We start from the raw sequence: 17906 nt of genomic DNA, 5'->3' as shown, positions 1-17906 counted from the left end.
TTAAACATGGCCTCTTTGCTCGTTTTTAGTGCTCAACTGCAGTGAGTTAGGATTTTCATTTGAAAGAATAGGGCCAAGAAAGAGAACACTCTTGCTGCTTTTCACATTTTTATCTATGAGATGAACATAGGAAGCTGCTTTATACTGAGTCAGACCATTGATGAAACTCAGGAATTCTGATGAAGTCTAGGAAGCTATCTCTGGTTGATCCATTGCCCCGCTTGCTTTTTGCTGCAACAGCATAAATTGGGTCTTACAAAATGATAATCTCCCTTGGGACCAACAAGACAGAAAATAACCCTTTCCTGCTACTGTATTGTTGCTTTATGTGTGAATGTTTAACTTTAAAAAAGTGAGGCTAACTTTTGGTAAAATAAAGTACTTTTATCAAAATATTTTCCTTGCTTAGGAAAAACCCAGCTGGTTTTCATCCTACAATCAATTAAAGAAAAGAATGGTTCATATGGTACTTTCCTTCAGCCATAATTACACAGCAAATGTGTCTTGAAGGACTCCTGGCTAGATAAAGCCATGGGCAAATAATTTGGCTACAAGTTTAGTACCTTAGTATAACATGGAAGATTGATGTACCTTGAGTACATTACATAGCTGTTTTGTAGACAGTTGGATCAGTTGCTTGCTTTTCTTTTGGCTCCATTTTTGTCCTGTTCCATGGAGTTAAGTATACACACACTATTCACAGTACATGCTTGTGCTATAGTCTACTTTTTTATTTTCATTTCTAAAGTTTTTAATAACCTTTCACATGACTGACTTGTATACTCAATATAGAGTTTGCAAAACCTGGAATAAATTGGGGTTAGGAAAAGACAATAAAAAGTATCCATGTGGAAAAAGGATGGAAGAGTTTTCTCAAGCAGTTAAAGAGTCATTCAAAGAAAAAAAACCTTTGCTTTTGGATATTTTAAACAATAAGGTACCTCAGACCTATTTGGAAACCATGGTACTTTTAACCCTTGGGAGCTATAGGTATGTACAATGGCTAAAGGGTTAAATAGGAAAAAAAATAAAGACATGTTTCAATGTTTAACATTTCCAATACCACCACCACTTCAGGCTCAGAATTACACTACAGGATGTTACATTGTCTCTAACAGGCTGCTAAATCTACTTATCTTGGGCCACAGTGAAAATAGATAAAAACCTGAAGTTTTCCATGTTTAAAAGCAGTGTCTGTAAATTAGGTCCAGAAGCAAAAACAATTATGCCACACCCTGCTGTGATCTTCCTAAAGCATCAGGCTGGCAATGGATAAAATAAAATGCTGGATTAGAATCTTATGATTCTATCTCTATCAAAGATAGGCCACTCTAGCATTTTAATAGTAATAACTCCGTTTTAAACATCTGTTTTCCAGGCTGCTGTTAAGTCAAAAGCACTATCACATTGTTAAAACTCAAACTGTGCAAGGCCAATTTTAGAATACTGTCAAGGTATTCTCAAATAGCAAACCAAGTAAAGGAAGAGGAATAAGAGATTTTAAATCAAATTTAATGACAGAAAATGATACAATATATGTATTTTTTCAATTTTTAGTGTGCCTTTTTACTTTTCTGTCTGCTGGCTTCTTATCATCTATTGCCGATTCCTGGACAGGTAGCCACTTCAGAGGATTGCGACGGTAAATGGGCCATGGAGGAAGTGTGAGCTGAAACGAAAAATACAAACTTCCTTGACAATGTTTTTGTAAAAGTTTGAGCTTTGCCTATATTAACTTTTAGAGTATATACAAAGCAAAAGAGCAGTGTTTCTGTTTCTAGTAGGGACGCCATATTTCAAAAAATAAAAACCAGGGTGTTTTTTTAGGAAGACCCCAAAAACTACAAGAAGTTTTGAGTTTTGGAGCTTTTTAAGGCATTTTTGGTATGATTTAACCCCAGTTGCCAGTTTTCCAGGACATCTGCACAATTTCCGAAAAATAATCCAGGGCGCCATTTTCGAAGGCAAATTCCAGGACATGTCCTAGAAAATCAGGACGTACAGCAGCCCTATTCTAGTGCAGTTATTTCAAACATAAGGGGGGGGGAGGGGAAAAAGAGCAGCATAAAGAGCACAAAAGAAAACAAGAGTATCAAGCTAATGGTACTGTTGAAGATTAGAATCATGTTAACACATTGTCCTAAAGAAACACATATTTTACTTATTTTGCATGGTATGAGCTTTCATTACAGCTCCATTCTATCACAAGCTTCGCAGAATTTACTGTTTTGCTACACACACAAAAATAAGTAATATTCTTACCAAGCATGATAAAGCAAATCCAGCCATTACAATGTAAACTGTCCAGCCAAACTGTTCAGTGATGTACCCATAAATAAAGCCAATTACCTGCAAGAAACAATAGGTCAATGAGAATTCCAGGTCACTCTCCAAACCCAGAATGGAGAGAATTTTAAATGAGCATTTTAGCAGACATTTTAACTCATTTAGGGGGTTAATATAGGGAATTGATAGCAGCAGAACATTGGGCTCTTAGCTGTCATTCATTTGGACTTGGTCCACTGCAATATTATTATTAATTCAACTAATATAAACATATACAAGATAAATTAATAACTTAACAAGATTAATGTTACTGTGACATACTGACCTAGTTACTCAAGAGCTATTTTTTACAGTACTTAAGACAAAAGGCTGCAGCCCTAAACATACTAAGGCCACTAACCGCAGTAGAACTTAGTTCTGTAGGAACAATCATTAACTTAGCCTCAGTATGCTACATACAGGCTGCAATCCAAATGAACACAATTGTTGCACTATTGCTATATGTATGCTTTAATTTCAGATATCATGTATTTATCGCCTTCTAACTGTTAAAAGCACAAAAAACAAATACTTTAAAAAATAAGACTAAAATATATGGCATTTTTGTTTACTTATACTTACAGCAGAGAAAAGAATGATTCCCTGAAAAATCTGCTCTGCTAGTTTTTGGCCTTTATAGTCCTGTGGGGATGGAAAAAAGATTTGTGAGCACCAGTATTTCCCCCCATGCTGCTTACAGTTTCTGTAATGATGGCATATAGATATAAGAAGATCCTGATTTAGTTTCCTGTGCCATCACTGCCATAGCAGCTTTGTAGGAATATTCATAGCCTTGTTTTCTGTCATATTTCCATGGCTTCACTTATGTGAATATTCTGAAAAAAATGTCCTAACAACGTGGAAGCATCAGAAAATGTTTCCACACAGTTGGGTGAACGTGTTGTGCTAGCACTGAGATTCTGCATTAAATAGGTGCAGAACAATCGTGCGGGAAGCAATTATCCACGTCACAGCAATCAAGGCAAAATCATTCATGGGGCAGCTATTAGCACTTTACTGTACTTATGTCAAATATGAACCCCTACTGATCCCTAAACTCAATATATGCTTTGACTAAACATGCCTAATACGCGGACCTCCGGAACGAATTAAGTACTTAACCCGAGGTACCACTGTATTAAGCTCCGACTTCAACCTCAAGACTACAATTCTCAGCACGCTTTAGCTTACTTGGAAGTCAAGGCGCACGGAAATCTAAGGGGCTAGGCTTTTAAGTAAACACGAGATCTCGGTTCAATAGCCCCAAGTGTTTTCAGGCGTTCTGGCTCTTCTCTTTTTCTCCAAGCCCCCAGGGACGAAGAAGAAAAGAGTGCCCCCCCCCACATCCTATCGCTGGGCATCAAAGCCACCCGCGCTCCGCTTAGGACACGTCTACTTTATTGTGGCAGGCGGCCAAGCAGCTCCCCCATCCCCACTTCCTGCCCGGCTTGGAAGCGGAGAGGAAAGCTCTCACTAATGGTGCGGGGGGGGGGCGTCCGCAGGAGAGTCTCCCCCAAAGCCCCCTCCCTCCCCGCCTGACCCACCATCTGTGTCGGGATGGATCGGAATACGCCGAACATGATGTCTGCCTGCAAGGCCACGTCTTGCGCTCCGCAGCCGTCGTAGACTCTCTCCCGGGGCAAAGGAGGCTCGCTGGTTTCGGGCTGCACCACAGGCGAGGAGGCCGAGTCCGCGCCGGGCAGGCGGGGTTCCTTCGCCCAGCCGGGGGTCCCCTTGCTCTCGGGCAGCAGAAGAGGGTCGCCCTGCGAAGCGGAAGAGCCCAGCGAGCAGGAGGCGGCGGCTGCAAAAGGCGCTTCCGGATCTTCAGACGAGGAAGCTCTGCGCCGTAAGGCGGGGGCCACAGAGCTCACTGGAATTGCCGCTTTCTTGCCCCGCCTCATCCTGCCCGCACTTCCGGGGCGGGAACCGCGTCGCGCAGTTGACCGGTCCCTCAAACGCGCTTAAAAAACCAAACAACCACAACATAAACGCGCCCCGCGCCCCGAACCACCCGCCTCTTGGTCCGGCGACAACCTCTTTATGACAGCGGCAGGCTTTCCGCGGCCTACGGAGCGCTCCGCCGACGCCGCGTCTCCATGGCAACAGACGCGCGAGGACCCCAACATTCCCCACCCGCGCGCGGAGGAGGGGACCTCGAGCGCTCCGAAGGGTCTTAACCGACTGCCTGCCGCGCTTTTTTCCCCCCGACCGAGAGCAGAACTTGTCGTTTCAGCGCATCGGGTGAATAAGGCTGCCCTGCGCGGCTGCGCCTATTTTGCGCATTTGTTTTTTTTCCGATCAGGCACCGCGTGGGGCAGCTACTTGAGCCGCTGACAACTTTGCGCTGTTGAGTTGGCATTTCTCTCGCGGGTGCCAGACTGCGCGGAGGGAAGCAGGAGCTGGAGGGTCGCTCGCTTTCTGGAGAAGGAGCAGGTAAAGAGGTACGGTAACAACAGTCTCGGTTGCGTCGATCAGCCAGTCCGCGCAATCCCCCACGCGCCATCCTTTCTGGCCGTCCACTTTCCTGGAGGGGCAGATCCTCTCGGATGCGCCGCTTTTCCGCTAGTGTCTGGGGATTCGGGCTGCTCCCGTTTGGGAGGGTGCAAAATAACTGGTGTGTGAGCCGGGGGGGACACATCACTGGACTGCACCGTGAGATGGCGAATGGGCAGAATATTATTATTATTATTTTATTATTATTATAGCCAATGGGCAGAACCAAGCAGATCGAAGGTTAGAAATAACGCGCGAGACAAAACGAATTAAATGTCAGTTTCTTTAAAAGGTCTGGAAAGGCTGCAGGCCACGCACGTAGGTGACAGAACAGCGAACAGCCAACGGAGCGCTGCAAAAGCAGTTGCCTGCCTTTAATTCTTCAGAATTAAATCTCTCTCTTTTCATGCCAAGGGCTACATTCTCTCCTCATGGCTGATCTTCCAGGGTCCATAGAATAATAGAATTATAGAGTTGCAAGGGACCACGGGGGTCATCTAGTCCAACCCCCTGCAATGCAGAGGTCTTTTGCCCAGCATGGGGCTCGAATCCACAACCCTGAGATTCAGGGTCTCCTGCGTTATTGACAGAGCCGCGCATTGCATGGAGCATATGTTGAGGGCATATGTTAGAGGTGGATGTGGCTACTGCTAGCCCATGCAAACTCATTCTCATTTGCACACCCTACGCATTCGTACTTGTCTGTTTTGCTGCCTAATGCACACCCATTCGCTTGACGTATGGAGGAGGGGGTGAACTTGCAGCTGTGTAGGGAAAAGGCTAACAAAGATTGGCACCAATAGAAGGTGGTTTCAAGGCCAATTGCTGCAGGGTGGTGGTGGTTGCAGTACAGAGGGAGGGGAGAGTTAACCCTTCCTTCGCCAGCTGTGATCCCCGCTCCATATGTGTATTATGAAGTTCTGGCTACAAACTGGGCAGAGTGAAGGTAGGTAGAGAAGGGTATACCCTGAATACAAGCACTCAGGCTGTGCTTTGTGAAAGCAAAGTCTACACTGCTGTCTCCTAATTGTGAGCTGTACTGGAAGGTGCTGTTTTTCTTATAGAGACCCAGCCTTCTCCATTACAGTCATACCTCATGTTACGGATGCTTCAGGTTACGTGTTTTCGGGTTGCGGACCATGGGAAATCCAGAAGTACCGGAACAGGTTACTTCGCCACATGCACAGAAGTGCTAAATTGCACCGGCGGCTGCGCAGATGCGGCGCTTCAGGATGCGAACGCTGCAGGTTGCGGACATGCCTCTGTCATGGATTACGTCTGCAACCTGAGTACAGGGTTTTTCTTACAGGGACCCAGCTCCTCTTCCATCTTCCTGTGATGGAAAGCTCTGGCCGTGCTGAGCCTTCCATGGAGTCCAAATATGGTAGCTCCACTTCATAGCCCTTGAAGGCTTATTGGGTGGCAAGGCTTGTGGGGCAAGCCCTGCGTGCCTTCCCCTTTTTGTTTCAGAGTCCTCTGCTTCATCACCTGGGGAAAATGTGGACGCCTGGACCCTGGCAACCCATCTCCCTGGCAGTTAGGCTTGCAAACAACCCTGCATGGGGTTTCAAGAATGATTGCACTCTCTGTGTGGATTTTTTATGCTTGAAAACATCCTCCTGTTGACTCCATTGTGAAGTTTTTTCAAGCCTAGTTACTGTGAGTTGAAGGGATGAGGAACAAGGGAGAGGAAGCCTCATGGACTGGCAGTTCACCAGCCCTGGTCTTGATATCCTTGGATGATAAATCCAAAAAGGGGACCAATTATTTGAGGGATGGTTAAGTTGTATAAAAATGTTCAAGTCTGGTGGACACATAACAATAATTGATGAAGTATGAAATGAATTTATTTATTTATTTCAACCCCACCTTTTTCCCTGACAGGGACTTAAGATGGATTACAGATAGAATTTTGTTGTTTAGTCGTTTAGTCGTGTTCGACTCTTCGTGACCCCATGGACCAGAGCATGCCAGGCACTCCTGTCTTCCACTGCCTCCCGCAGTTTGGTCAAACTCATGCTGGTAGCTTCTATCTGTTGTCAAACTCCATGGACAAAGACAACAGATAGAATAGGAATAGCTAAAAACTTTTTATTATTATTACTAGTTTTTAAATTACTAGTTTTACTGTGGAACAACAGATTGACTCTGATTATCAAGAAGTCTGTTCACGGGAATCTTCTTTGACACCTTCAGCAGCTTGCATCTCTTTGCTTTTTGCAAGAGTAGGAGAAGCAGGAGTATAGATGACTAGAAGGCAGGTGGAGCTCAGCTCACATGAAAACTGACAGATTGTTGCTTATGTTTTAAAGAAGACAGTGTAGCGACAAGCAATGAAAATTTCTGACTGTGGAACAAACCACACAGTGAAAATATTCTAGGAGGTGAATGGGTTTAGTAAACCTGGACTGTCTGAATGCCAAGTCATCTGTCCTTAACTGGATTGCAGCCTGCTTTGTAGACAAAAATGCTTTGTATTTGTCTCACTTTGCAAATGGGTGGTTTAGTGAGGGTCTAAGACATGGGACGCGGGTGGCGCTGTGGGTAAAAGCCTCAGCGCCTAGGGCTTGCCGATCGAAAGGTCGGCGGTTCGAATCCCCGTGGCGGGGTGCGCTCCCGTTGTTCGGTCCCAGCGCCTGCCAACCTAGCAGTTCGAAAGCACTCCCGGGTGCAAGTAGATAAATAGGGACCGCTTACTAGCGGGAAGGTAAACGGCGTTTCCGTGTGCGGCTCTGGCTCGCCAGAGCAGCGATGTCACGCTGGCCACGTGACCCGGAAGTGTCTCCGGACAGCGCTGGCCCCCGGCCTCTTGAGTGAGATGGGCGCACAACCCTAGAGTCTGTCAAGACTGGCCCGTACGGGCAGGGGTACCTTTACCTTTACCTTTAAGACCTGGGAGAGATGTGGCTTTCAGCACTGCCATTGGTTTTGCCCCTGTGAGCAAACCTATCCCTGTCACTTCAGTTTTTGAATTGCTAAAATAATAATAATAATAATAATAATAATAATAATAATAATAATAATAATAATATATTTCTACCCTGCCCATCTGGCTGGGTTTCCCCAGCCACTCTGGGTGGCTTCCAACAAAAGATTAAAAATACATTAAAATATCGGTCATTAAAAACTTCCCTAAAGAGGGCTGCCTTCAGATGTCTTCTAAAAGTCAGATAGTTGTTTATTTCCTTGACATCTGACAGGAGGGCATTCAACAGGGCGGACGCCACCACCGAGAAGGCCCTCTGCCTGGTTCCCTGTAACTTCGCTTCTTGCAGTGAGGGAACCACCAGAAGGCCCTCAGTGTTGGACCTTAGTTTCCGGGTAGAACGATGGGGGTGGACGCTCCTTCAGATATACTGGACCGAGGCCGTTTAGGGCTTTAAAGGTCTACACCAACACTTTGAATTGTGCTCAGAAACGTACTGGGAGCCAATGTAGGTCTTTCAGGACTGGTGTTATATGGTCTCAGCGGCCACTTCCAGTCACCAGTCTAGCTGCCGCATTCTGTTAGCTTATGTATAGATGTTAGCTTATTGTGTGGTACTCTTCTAAGGAAAAAACATGCAAGTCTACTCTTTTACTCTCCCCATAAATAGCTTTCAGCATATTGGGTAAAAGGTATGAGGTGGCAAAATGCCATGACAAAGATGTATGGGAAATTATATCTGAAGATGCTCCTTGTTGTATGCATGGTGGAATCCTAGGTGGATATTTACTTGAAATCTTTATTCACGACTCAGAACAATACTTTTTATATTTGAATGTGGTACTCTCAGTTATGCCTTTTTGTAAGTTTGCAGAATGGTTCTCTGTTGTGTGTTTTTCTTGTAGACATTTGAAGAGGCTCAACACTTCATCCAGAGTGAAAGGAAGAAATGACGTTCAGAAAAGGTATTATTTCCCCAAATGGCACATTTTAAGAATCAGTATACTTGAGTCATACTTGGCCATTATTATTATTCTAATCATGTTTTTCTTTGTTCCCTTTCAGTAAACATTTTCATTTTGGTGCTTGCTGTTGTTATATTTTTGCTAGTGTTGCATCACAACATATTGGGTCTCAGCGATCTCTTGAAAAGGGAATTATCAGGTATGGTGTCTCTCTCTTATTTCTATGAGCCTGGGCTTCAGTAATAATGTTTATTTGGGAGGTAACAGATCATTGCGTTGGTGAAATTATGTCCTTCACATAGGTTGTTTTTGTAATATATACTTGCATCTCAGTTATTTCACAGAAATATCAAACCATTTGAAGTGCGGCTGTCATGTCAAGAGTAATTTTATTTCTTTATAAAGATATACTGCTTAATATAGGGGACGCGGGTGGCGCTGTGGGTAAAACCTCAGCGCCTTGGACTTGCCGATCGCATGGTCGGCGGTTCGAATCCCTGTGGCGGGGTGCGCTCCCGTCGTTCGGTCCCAGCTCCTGCCCACCTAGCAGTTCGAAAGCACCCTTAAGTGCAAGTAGATAAATAGGTACCGCTTTATAGCGGGAAGGTAAACGGCGTTTCCATGTGCTGCTCTGGTGCTGGTTCGCCAGAGCAGCTTCGTCACACTGGCCACGTGACCCAGAAGTATCTGCAGACAGCGCTGGCTCCCGGCCTCTAGAGTGAGATGAGCGCACAACCCTAGAGTCTGTCAAGACTGGCCCTTATGGGCAGGGGTACCTTTACCTTTACTGCTTAATATAATAAAAAACCCTCTAAGTGATTTACATAAAAACAATAAATAGAACAACATTCGATAACTCAAAATATACCTGTAGGTAGATTAAAATCAAAACATAGCTGTATATCCCAAATAAACTAATCAAGCCATAGAATTTAAGGGTTATCTTACTTGAAAGTAACTTTAATCTCATTGCAATATCATGGTCAATCATTAGGAAGAGATAAAAAGTTTGATTTGAAGGGATGGCTCACCAGTGATCACCTAGAGATATTAAGACTACAGCTCACATTATCCCTGACCTTTAGCCATGGTAACTAGGGCTAATGACAGTTGACATTCAGCTGCATCTGGAGTGCCACAGATTAGCCACCCAATTTAAAGTCTGATAAAATACCCTGCTAATGGAAGTAACTGTAGGAATTAGAGAAATGTGTAAAAATTATATAAGGCGTATCTAGCCAAAATTAAATTCTTCAAAGAGTGCAATTGACTTTGTCCCTTGATATTTAACAGGACTTAAGAGTGAGTGACATTAGATTGAGCATGCCCAGAATGATGTTTATATAATAAACCTGTGCACACCATACCCTTATTCTGCAGATTCAAGTCCATTAGGCCTCCAACCGATAGATTTTATACCTGAGGCACCTCAAAGGTTAACAGAGGACTGGAATGACAAGGAGATTCCTGTGGTCATTACAGCATCTGATGATAGGCTTGGTGGGGTAATTGCAGCTGTGAACAGTATTCAGCAGAACACCAAGTCCAATGTGGCCTTCCATATTGTCACCTTGAATGACACAGTGGACCATCTGAGGTAAAGTATGTTTGAGAAATTTTCTTCCTTGGTTTTCGTTTGCGAAAGGTTTCCAGGCTTAGTAATGCTTACTTTGAAGAAGCAAACATACTCCGTCCTCTGTTTTGTAATCCTGTATTCTCTGCAAAAAGCTATAGATAATAAAGTACTGCTTATGTATAGCCAAGCAGAACGTTCATATAGCCAAACTGAAATAGGATTGACCAAGAAGAGACATCTCAGAGAATTACTCTTGCAGATGCTGCTCACTATTACCAGTTTCAGAACTGATTTGCAGGGTATTGAAAACTAAATATTCCTCTTTCACGATCCTCATCTAGCTCCTCTGAAAAATAGAAGTGGTCGTTCAAACAGTGTTTTTTTATTAAATGTTTAGGGGTATGCATACCCCTGCGTACCCCCAGAAAAAAGCACTGCCTTCAAGTATTTGGGCCCCAAATCATTTTTGGAATTGTAATTTAACATCAATGGTTTGAACTGAGCTGGAAGCTTACGGGCAGCCTGTGGAGATAATGGACCATAGGTGTAATGTGACTCCAACTTGATATGCCACACAGTACAGTACTTAAGTACTTAATTCACTCCGGAGGTCCGTTCTTAACCTGAAACTGTTCTTAACCTGAAGCACCACTTTAGCTAATGGGGCCTCCTGCTGCTGCCATGCCGCCGGAGCACGATTTCTGTTCTTATCCTGAAGCAAAGTTCTTAACCTGAAGCACTATTTCTGGGTTAGCGGAGTGTGTAACCTGAAGCGTATGTAACCCGAGGTACCACTGTAATCTGGCAGTAGCAGTTTGTACCAGTTAAAGCTTCTGTACTGTCTTCAACGGTGGCCTCACATAAAACAAATTACAGCAGTCTAGATGTGAGATTACAATCACTGGAAAGCCTATCCCGGTCTGTAGCTGGCAAACCAACCTGAGCTGGAAATAGGCACTGCAGCCACCTGTGACTTTTTTACTGCTCTCTTCCCTGTACAGATCATGGCTTAGTAAAACTAGTCTGAAAAATGTGAAATACCAAATACATGATTTTGACCCTCGTATGCTGGATGGAAAAGTGCAGGTTAAGTCTGAAATGCCAGACTCGATTAAACCTGTGAGTACTTGCACTGATTTATATTATTTTAACTTCCTTTCAGGTTGCTGATAATTCATGAAAAATATATACTTAGATATGGCAGTCTTGAAAAATCTGACCTGTAACTACTGATGCTATTAAGAGTTCTTGATTGTATTCATCAAATTAAGTTGGGGCGGTTGAAAATTCTACCAGCAACTTAAGTTTCAATAAATTGTTTATTTACTGTAAGCTTTGTTAGCAGACCAAAATATATCGTTAAAAGAGATTATGGTTATTTGAATCCAGTGTGTGGCATGTCAGATTTTATTTCATTCATTCATTCATCTTCTTCTTCTTCTTCTTCCCTTTTGTTTCTACCTAGCTCACCTTTGCAAGATTCTATCTGCCTAATTGGGTCCCTAATGCAGAAAAGGCCATTTACTTGGATGATGATGTGGTTGTTCAAGGTATTTTTCTTCCTGCAAATACTTTCAGAGATGGAAGCGTCTTTCTGTAGACCTATCCTGTCTCAGGGCGAGGGACAGATTTTAGCCCACCTAAAGAAATGGGATGAAGTCATAGAATCACAGAATTATAGAGTTGGAAGGCACCTCCAAGGATCATCTAGTCCAACCTCCTGTAATGCAGGAAACACATTATGTTAGAATTCCAAGGGAGTTATACTGGTGGGGGGGGGATACAGTAACACAAAATTATTTAGTGCAGTATCTTCTTAGTGCAATTAAAACTGCTGTTTTAACTTGAAATATGAAATTGACTTATGAACTCTACACCTTGATTTGAGTTTTCCATGATATCTGTATTCCCAGCTTTAGAGACTGAAGTAAGGCTTCTCTAGAGCATGTTGAAATGAATTTCTCATTTTAAGTAATAACATATTTGTAGATTAAATGGTTTATATTTGCAAAAGATGTACAGTATTTAAGCTCCACGCTGCTCTTCATTTCTGTGCATACATGAGAATAAAACCCTGTTTTCAATGAAATGAAGTTATCAGAGGCAAGATCGTTTCTGGGATCTAAAGAGCTGCTTTAGGCACGTTTCGAGGTTTTCTTATCAAATGAGATTTTTTTTGCAGCGTATGTCCATATAACCATCATAAACAGAAAGATAACACTTGTTTCCAGTATTTGCAGCTATTGAAAATGATTGTGGGGGGCAGGGGCGGAATGGCAGGCGGGGTTTTAAAATTTGTTTTGAACTGCTATTTCTTCTTTGCTTGGATTGCTTTTTCAGATGATATCTTTGAACTTTACAACACTCCACTGCAACAGGGTCATGCAGCTGCATTCTCAGATGACTGCGACTCTACCTCAAATAAGTTTGCAGTTCGTGGAGCAGGAAACCAGGTGCAAATAATTCTAAAAGAAAGCGAATGTTACAGGCCCCAGTCCTCTACCCTTGTGGTTGCGTTTGTTTTGCAGGAGTGCTTTATGCCTTTGGGTTTTCCAAAGCATTGAATGAAGCCAAGTGCCCCCTTTTTACCTGTATTATAGGACTGGGAACCTTAGCTTCTTCCTGGGCATGCTATATATTCCTGGCCCATATCAGTCAGTAGCCTGTATAATTTTCAGGGAATGGTAAATGCCTGTACCTGTCTGCATGAGAAGGCTACAGAATGTGGTGGAGTGGTCTTAGGATACCAGGGACTGTTGTCTTCTTCCTCATGTCTTGAGGAGACCTGCTTCTCCCTTATGGTAATCCAAAGCAACGCTTTCAACTTCCTGTTCTAAGCACTGAGGAGGAGCAGGTTGTCCTCTCTGGTATGCTGAACAGCCAGGAAGAGGAGGCTATCTTTGAGTAAATGTAGATGTAAGTGGTTCCTTACTTCTCAGAATCTGTATGCTGCGTAGGAAGGGAGCCTACATTTTTGGAACATAATGGCCATAAGCAAAATGTGGCTGATTCAGAAAGGCGTAGGTGGCTTTTTGTATTTAACTCACCTTGCCTCAGTATAGTTATTTTAAGGTATTTGAAATGTAATAGCTAATAAACAAAAACGAATAAAACTGCTAAATATCATCACATTTTGGTGAAGTTAGCATCTCCATATGGGATATATTTCCTCTGCAAATAGAGGGGTTGGGCAGTGAAACTTTCTGTAGAGAGAGATGTGTGTAACCAGTAAAGACTTCCGGGGATTCTTGTAACTGAAACAGAGGCCCACTTTCTATTAATTTTCAGTACAATTACATTGGATTTCTCGATTATAAAAAAGAAGCAATTCGGAAGCTGTCCATGAAAGCAAGTACCTGCTCTTTCAATCCGGGTGTCTTTGTTGCAAATCTAACTGAATGGAAACGACAGAACATCACTCAGCAACTGGAGAAATGGATGGTGCTTAATGTTGTGTGAGTGTGCCCATATTTCTGCTTAACACTGCCACTTGGGGGACTGAGCCTAATACAGCATTGTGTGTGCCGGTGGGGATGGAGAGTGATGAACTGCCAGAAGTATTTCTCAGGTCTTTCTACCATGTTGATGATAATCTTTCTCTATGCATGGATCATCTTTGCACTGACACCAGGCTACTTTCTGCATCTACTTCAGCTTACTAGCCCTGAATATATATTGTTTTCAGGTCTGTCATCTTTCAATTAAAATCCCTTCAGCTGTCTTGTTCTTTAACACGCCGCTGCCCCAATCTCAGACCATGAAACCACCTTTATTTATTTCTACCAACACTGTTACAAAGGTTGTCCTGAACAATCAACTTAACCATCTGCTATTAGGTGGTCCACCCACATTTCTTTCTCAGGCTCTTCCTTCTGCTCCTATTCAGCCTGTTACTTTTTGAGCCTTTTGCGTAGGAAATACTATTCAGTACTCTCGATACTGAGCTTTTTGAATAGCCAAAGCATGTCGCACACTTTCTGAAATCCTTGTTCCTATTGCCTTGCAAATGTTTTCCTCATATTGCAAGTGGTGGACAATGACTGAGAGAAGGTACATACTCATTTGCAGCTGCGTTTCTTAGCTGGGCTACACCTACACTCAGATGATTTCTCCATTTATTTTTCTGGCTCATTGCAAAGTATGTCAGTTGCTGTATAGTGCCTAACAGAAGATTGTAAACAAAATGTTTTATAAGACATTGCACAAAAACAGAAGCGTTCTGTTCTTTAATAGGATGATTAACGATTTGAAAAGAGAAACACTCAATTGGATTAATGAATATTTACCCTATTTAAGAATTGCACTTCTGTCTTTAGCTGGTTACATTTTCTTTCTTATCCCTGACTAGAGAGGAAATATACAGTCGGACTCTTGCAGGCAGTATCACTACACCCCCTCTGCTCATTGCATTTTACAAGAGACATTCAAACCTTGATCCTATGTGGAATGTGCGCCATCTTGGTAAGTATAATGGAAGAGGATGTGATACCTTTGCCAGACTTAAGCTGGTTGAAGTGGTTGCTTCTGTAGGCCTCATTTTCTTCTTCACAGGACCTTTGAAGTGTGGTAATGAAGCTGTGGATTTGTCTGCCCAAAATTCTTTAATTTCTTCCTTTTCCTGTCTCTGAACTCTTTACTACATTTTGAAAAGTTTGACCATGATGTGAAATGGCTCTGGAAACATGGTGTTTGAATATGAATTCAGTGGTGTTAAATGTGGACACAGGAAGATTTCTAGATACAGTGGTACCTCTAGTTGTGTACACAACCTGTTCGGAGCGGTGCTTCTGCGCACACGGTGAAACCCGCAAGTATACACTTCCAGGTTTCCCTCGTTCGCAAACTGAAAAGACGCAACATGAACCTAACGCAACACGAGGTATGACTGTATACTTTGGTGATGGCTATTCAGGTATCCTTGCTGCATTCTCCCACCCATCCCAGTTGCAATGGGGGTAAGAAAGGATATTTGAAAGATAAATCAGCGTTTTAACAATGGTTGAAAATTAAGAGTCAGCTGCGAACTTTGATTATGTGACTTGCTAGCCTTTAATAGAACCCAGCTAGAGTCTTTTGAGAGAAGGCAGGATAGGAATCTAAATCCACTCATGTTTCTTTATTCAATTCAAAGGTTCGAGTGCTGGCAAAAGATACTCTCCACAGTTTGTGAAAGCTGCCAAACTACTCCATTGGAATGGACACTTCAAACCCTGGGGAAGGACCGCATCCTACGCAGATGTTTGGGAAAAATGGTACATTCCTGACCCTAGTGGCAAATTCAACTTGATTCGGAGGCACACTGACACTTACGAGGCAAAATAAGATGGAAGTGATACACCCCATATTCTTCTCAGGAACCAGACAAGACCATAGAGTGCAGTTGGTAATGCTACATCCATTCAGAGTTTTAAAATGGAGACACACTTAAGTACTTGAAATGCATGCTTAAGAGAGGAAGCCTCTTTAAGCAGAGGAACCTCCACGAAACTAGCATTTTCAACCAGATGGGATATTAAAGAATGACCTTCTAGGGATAAAATGTTTCAGTAGACACTGCACCCAAGACTTTATCACAGCTGGTGCTGGGAGAGTGTCTCGTGTTGCACAGCAACTTGATGTACTAAAAAGCTGCTACCACTTTTTACTGTTACTTAACCTGTGAATATAAGCTTTTTGGTGGATCCCTCCTATTGCTTGAAGATCCATTCAGATTCTTACAGCTAATTTGAAGTTTGATTGTGGATTTAAAAAAAAAAATCTGCGTTCCAAACACTATTTTTATAGTAAAGTTTCTTTTAATAAAACTATCCATCAACAGTAAAGCAGCCCTTATTTCTTAAAAAATGAATTTTATGATTTGATTTATATTCAGATTTATGGATTGTGTGCAGGCAACTGAAATGTGAATGGTAACTTGTGCTTCACAATATATCACTCCCTCGGTGCCCACGTAGCAGTTCGAAAGCATGTCAAAGTGCAAGTAGATAAATAGGTACCCTTCCGGCGGGAAGGTAAACGGTGTTTCCGTGCGCTGCTCTGGTTCGCCAGAAGTGGCTTGGTCATGTTGGCCACATGACCCGGAAGCTGTACGCCGGCTCCCTCGGCCAATAAAGCGAGATGAGCGCCACAACCCCAGAGTCGGTCACAACTGGACCTAATGGTCAGGGGTCCCTTTACCTTTTAATAAACTAATTGTACTTGAGTTCCTATCAATTTGGAAGCAAAATCCCACCCTGCAAAAGTTAGTGGTTTTTATGTGTTCAGTGAGCTCCTTGCATATGCTGATCTATAAACATCTGTACATCTAAAAGGGGGGGAAATGCCCACTGCCACCAAGCTAAGGATCTGTGAGTTTCCAGGACTTGAGGTTGATAGTGAGCCAACAGATACAAAAAAATCTTAACACATTCATATTAAATACAATGGTACCTCAGGTTACATACGCTTCAGGTTAGACTCTGCTAACCCAGAAATAGTACCTCAGGTTAAGAACTTTGCTTCAGGATGAGAACAGAAATTGTGCTCCGGCAGCGCAGGAGGCCCCATTAGCTAAAGTGGTGCTTCAGGTTAAGAACAGACCTCCGTAACGAATTAAATACTTAACCCGAGGTACCACTGTACTAAACAATAGGAACATGTGTCATTTTGCTGCTAACTTTAGCAGGTGAGAACAGCCCAAACATTGTCTTTCAACTTCTTGAAAACTGAGCGAGGGCCCATTGGTGTAAAAGGCTGCCAGTATTATGGGACCTGCATCCCTTCTTTGTCCTTGGACCTTTTAAATTTTCTTATTTTTCGAACCTATGGTCTGTATGTGCACATTCTAAGCTTGGAAGCCCATGAGCTTGGTGGTCATGAGCCTGAGACTAAATGATCATCGTTCCTCTGTCATTGGTTCAGTTGTATGTGCAATTACAAGTTATGGCAAGATAGCTGCTTGCTTCGCTGAGTGAAAAAGAACATGGAGGTTTATGAACAGCATTACTAATTGTATAATGCCTTCCTGGCGGACAAGTTGAATAAAAAACCCTTGCTGCTTTTGTATATAATTGAAGAACCACACATTTCAGTTAAAAGCATATTAAAAAGTGAAGTTTTCTGTGTGTCTGTAGTTTTCTTGATACTAATCCTTTCTCTGTATGCCCTTCCACCTTCTTCTGGACTATTTTGCTGGCCAGGGAAGGTATTCTCCGGAAACTCAGATGAAGGGGAGATTTAATAAGCTGTGTTTTGAGCCTGTCTGTGCTCTCTTTTACCCAGTTGTCAAAATACCAGTAAAAAGTATATGATGTGTATGCTTTCCCCCCTAACATCAGGGTTGGAGAAATGGTGGTATTCATAATCTTAAGCAGGAGACATATTCTTCATGTATCGCATCTCTCCTTAAAGGGGTGCTTTGTGTGAGCCTAGCGGTCACTGCACTGAAGTGAGAGCAGCACATCTTTCTCAATACCACCCTTCCTACGTAGCCCACTGCTGCTCCATCAAAAAAAGGAACATATTATTCTATTATTGTAAATCAGCAAATAACCCTTTATCCTCAGCATGCCACTTGCAGTGCTCTGCTTTAGTTCATTTATATATAACAGAGGCAAGGAAGGGCCTTTTCAGCTGACAAGTG

At 42.8% G+C, this 17906-nt stretch overlaps 2 protein-coding genes across 2 annotated transcripts; one reads left to right on the top strand and one right to left on the bottom strand.

Annotated features, from left to right (window-relative positions):
• Positions 1–1491: 1491 nt before the first annotated feature.
• SPCS1 (signal peptidase complex subunit 1) lies at positions 1492–4239 on the bottom strand. The gene is made up of 4 exons (XM_053377586.1): positions 3870–4239; positions 2908–2967; positions 2263–2349; positions 1492–1669 (listed from the first exon to the last, which is right to left on the bottom strand). Exons 1-4 carry the CDS (start codon positions 4224–4226, stop codon positions 1547–1549), a joined length of 627 nt encoding a protein of 208 aa, XP_053233561.1. The 5' UTR covers positions 4227–4239; the 3' UTR covers positions 1492–1546.
• Positions 4240–4542: 303 nt separating this feature from the next.
• Positions 4543–17388, top strand: GLT8D1 (glycosyltransferase 8 domain containing 1). The gene is made up of 10 exons (XM_053377585.1): positions 4543–4766; positions 8650–8709; positions 8810–8908; positions 10090–10306; positions 11287–11404; positions 11751–11835; positions 12626–12738; positions 13574–13740; positions 14634–14746; positions 15417–17388. Exons 2-10 carry the CDS (start codon positions 8694–8696, stop codon positions 15605–15607), a joined length of 1119 nt encoding a protein of 372 aa, XP_053233560.1. The 5' UTR covers positions 4543–4766; positions 8650–8693; the 3' UTR covers positions 15608–17388.
• Positions 17389–17906: the final 518 nt, after the last annotated feature.

Source organism: Podarcis raffonei, chromosome 2, assembly GCF_027172205.1.
Source record: "Podarcis raffonei isolate rPodRaf1 chromosome 2, rPodRaf1.pri, whole genome shotgun sequence".
In the NCBI taxonomy this organism is placed as follows: Eukaryota; Metazoa; Chordata; class Lepidosauria; order Squamata; family Lacertidae; genus Podarcis; species Podarcis raffonei.
Note: the sequence above shows the minus strand (reverse complement) of the source record. Positions and strands in the feature narration are given on the sequence as shown.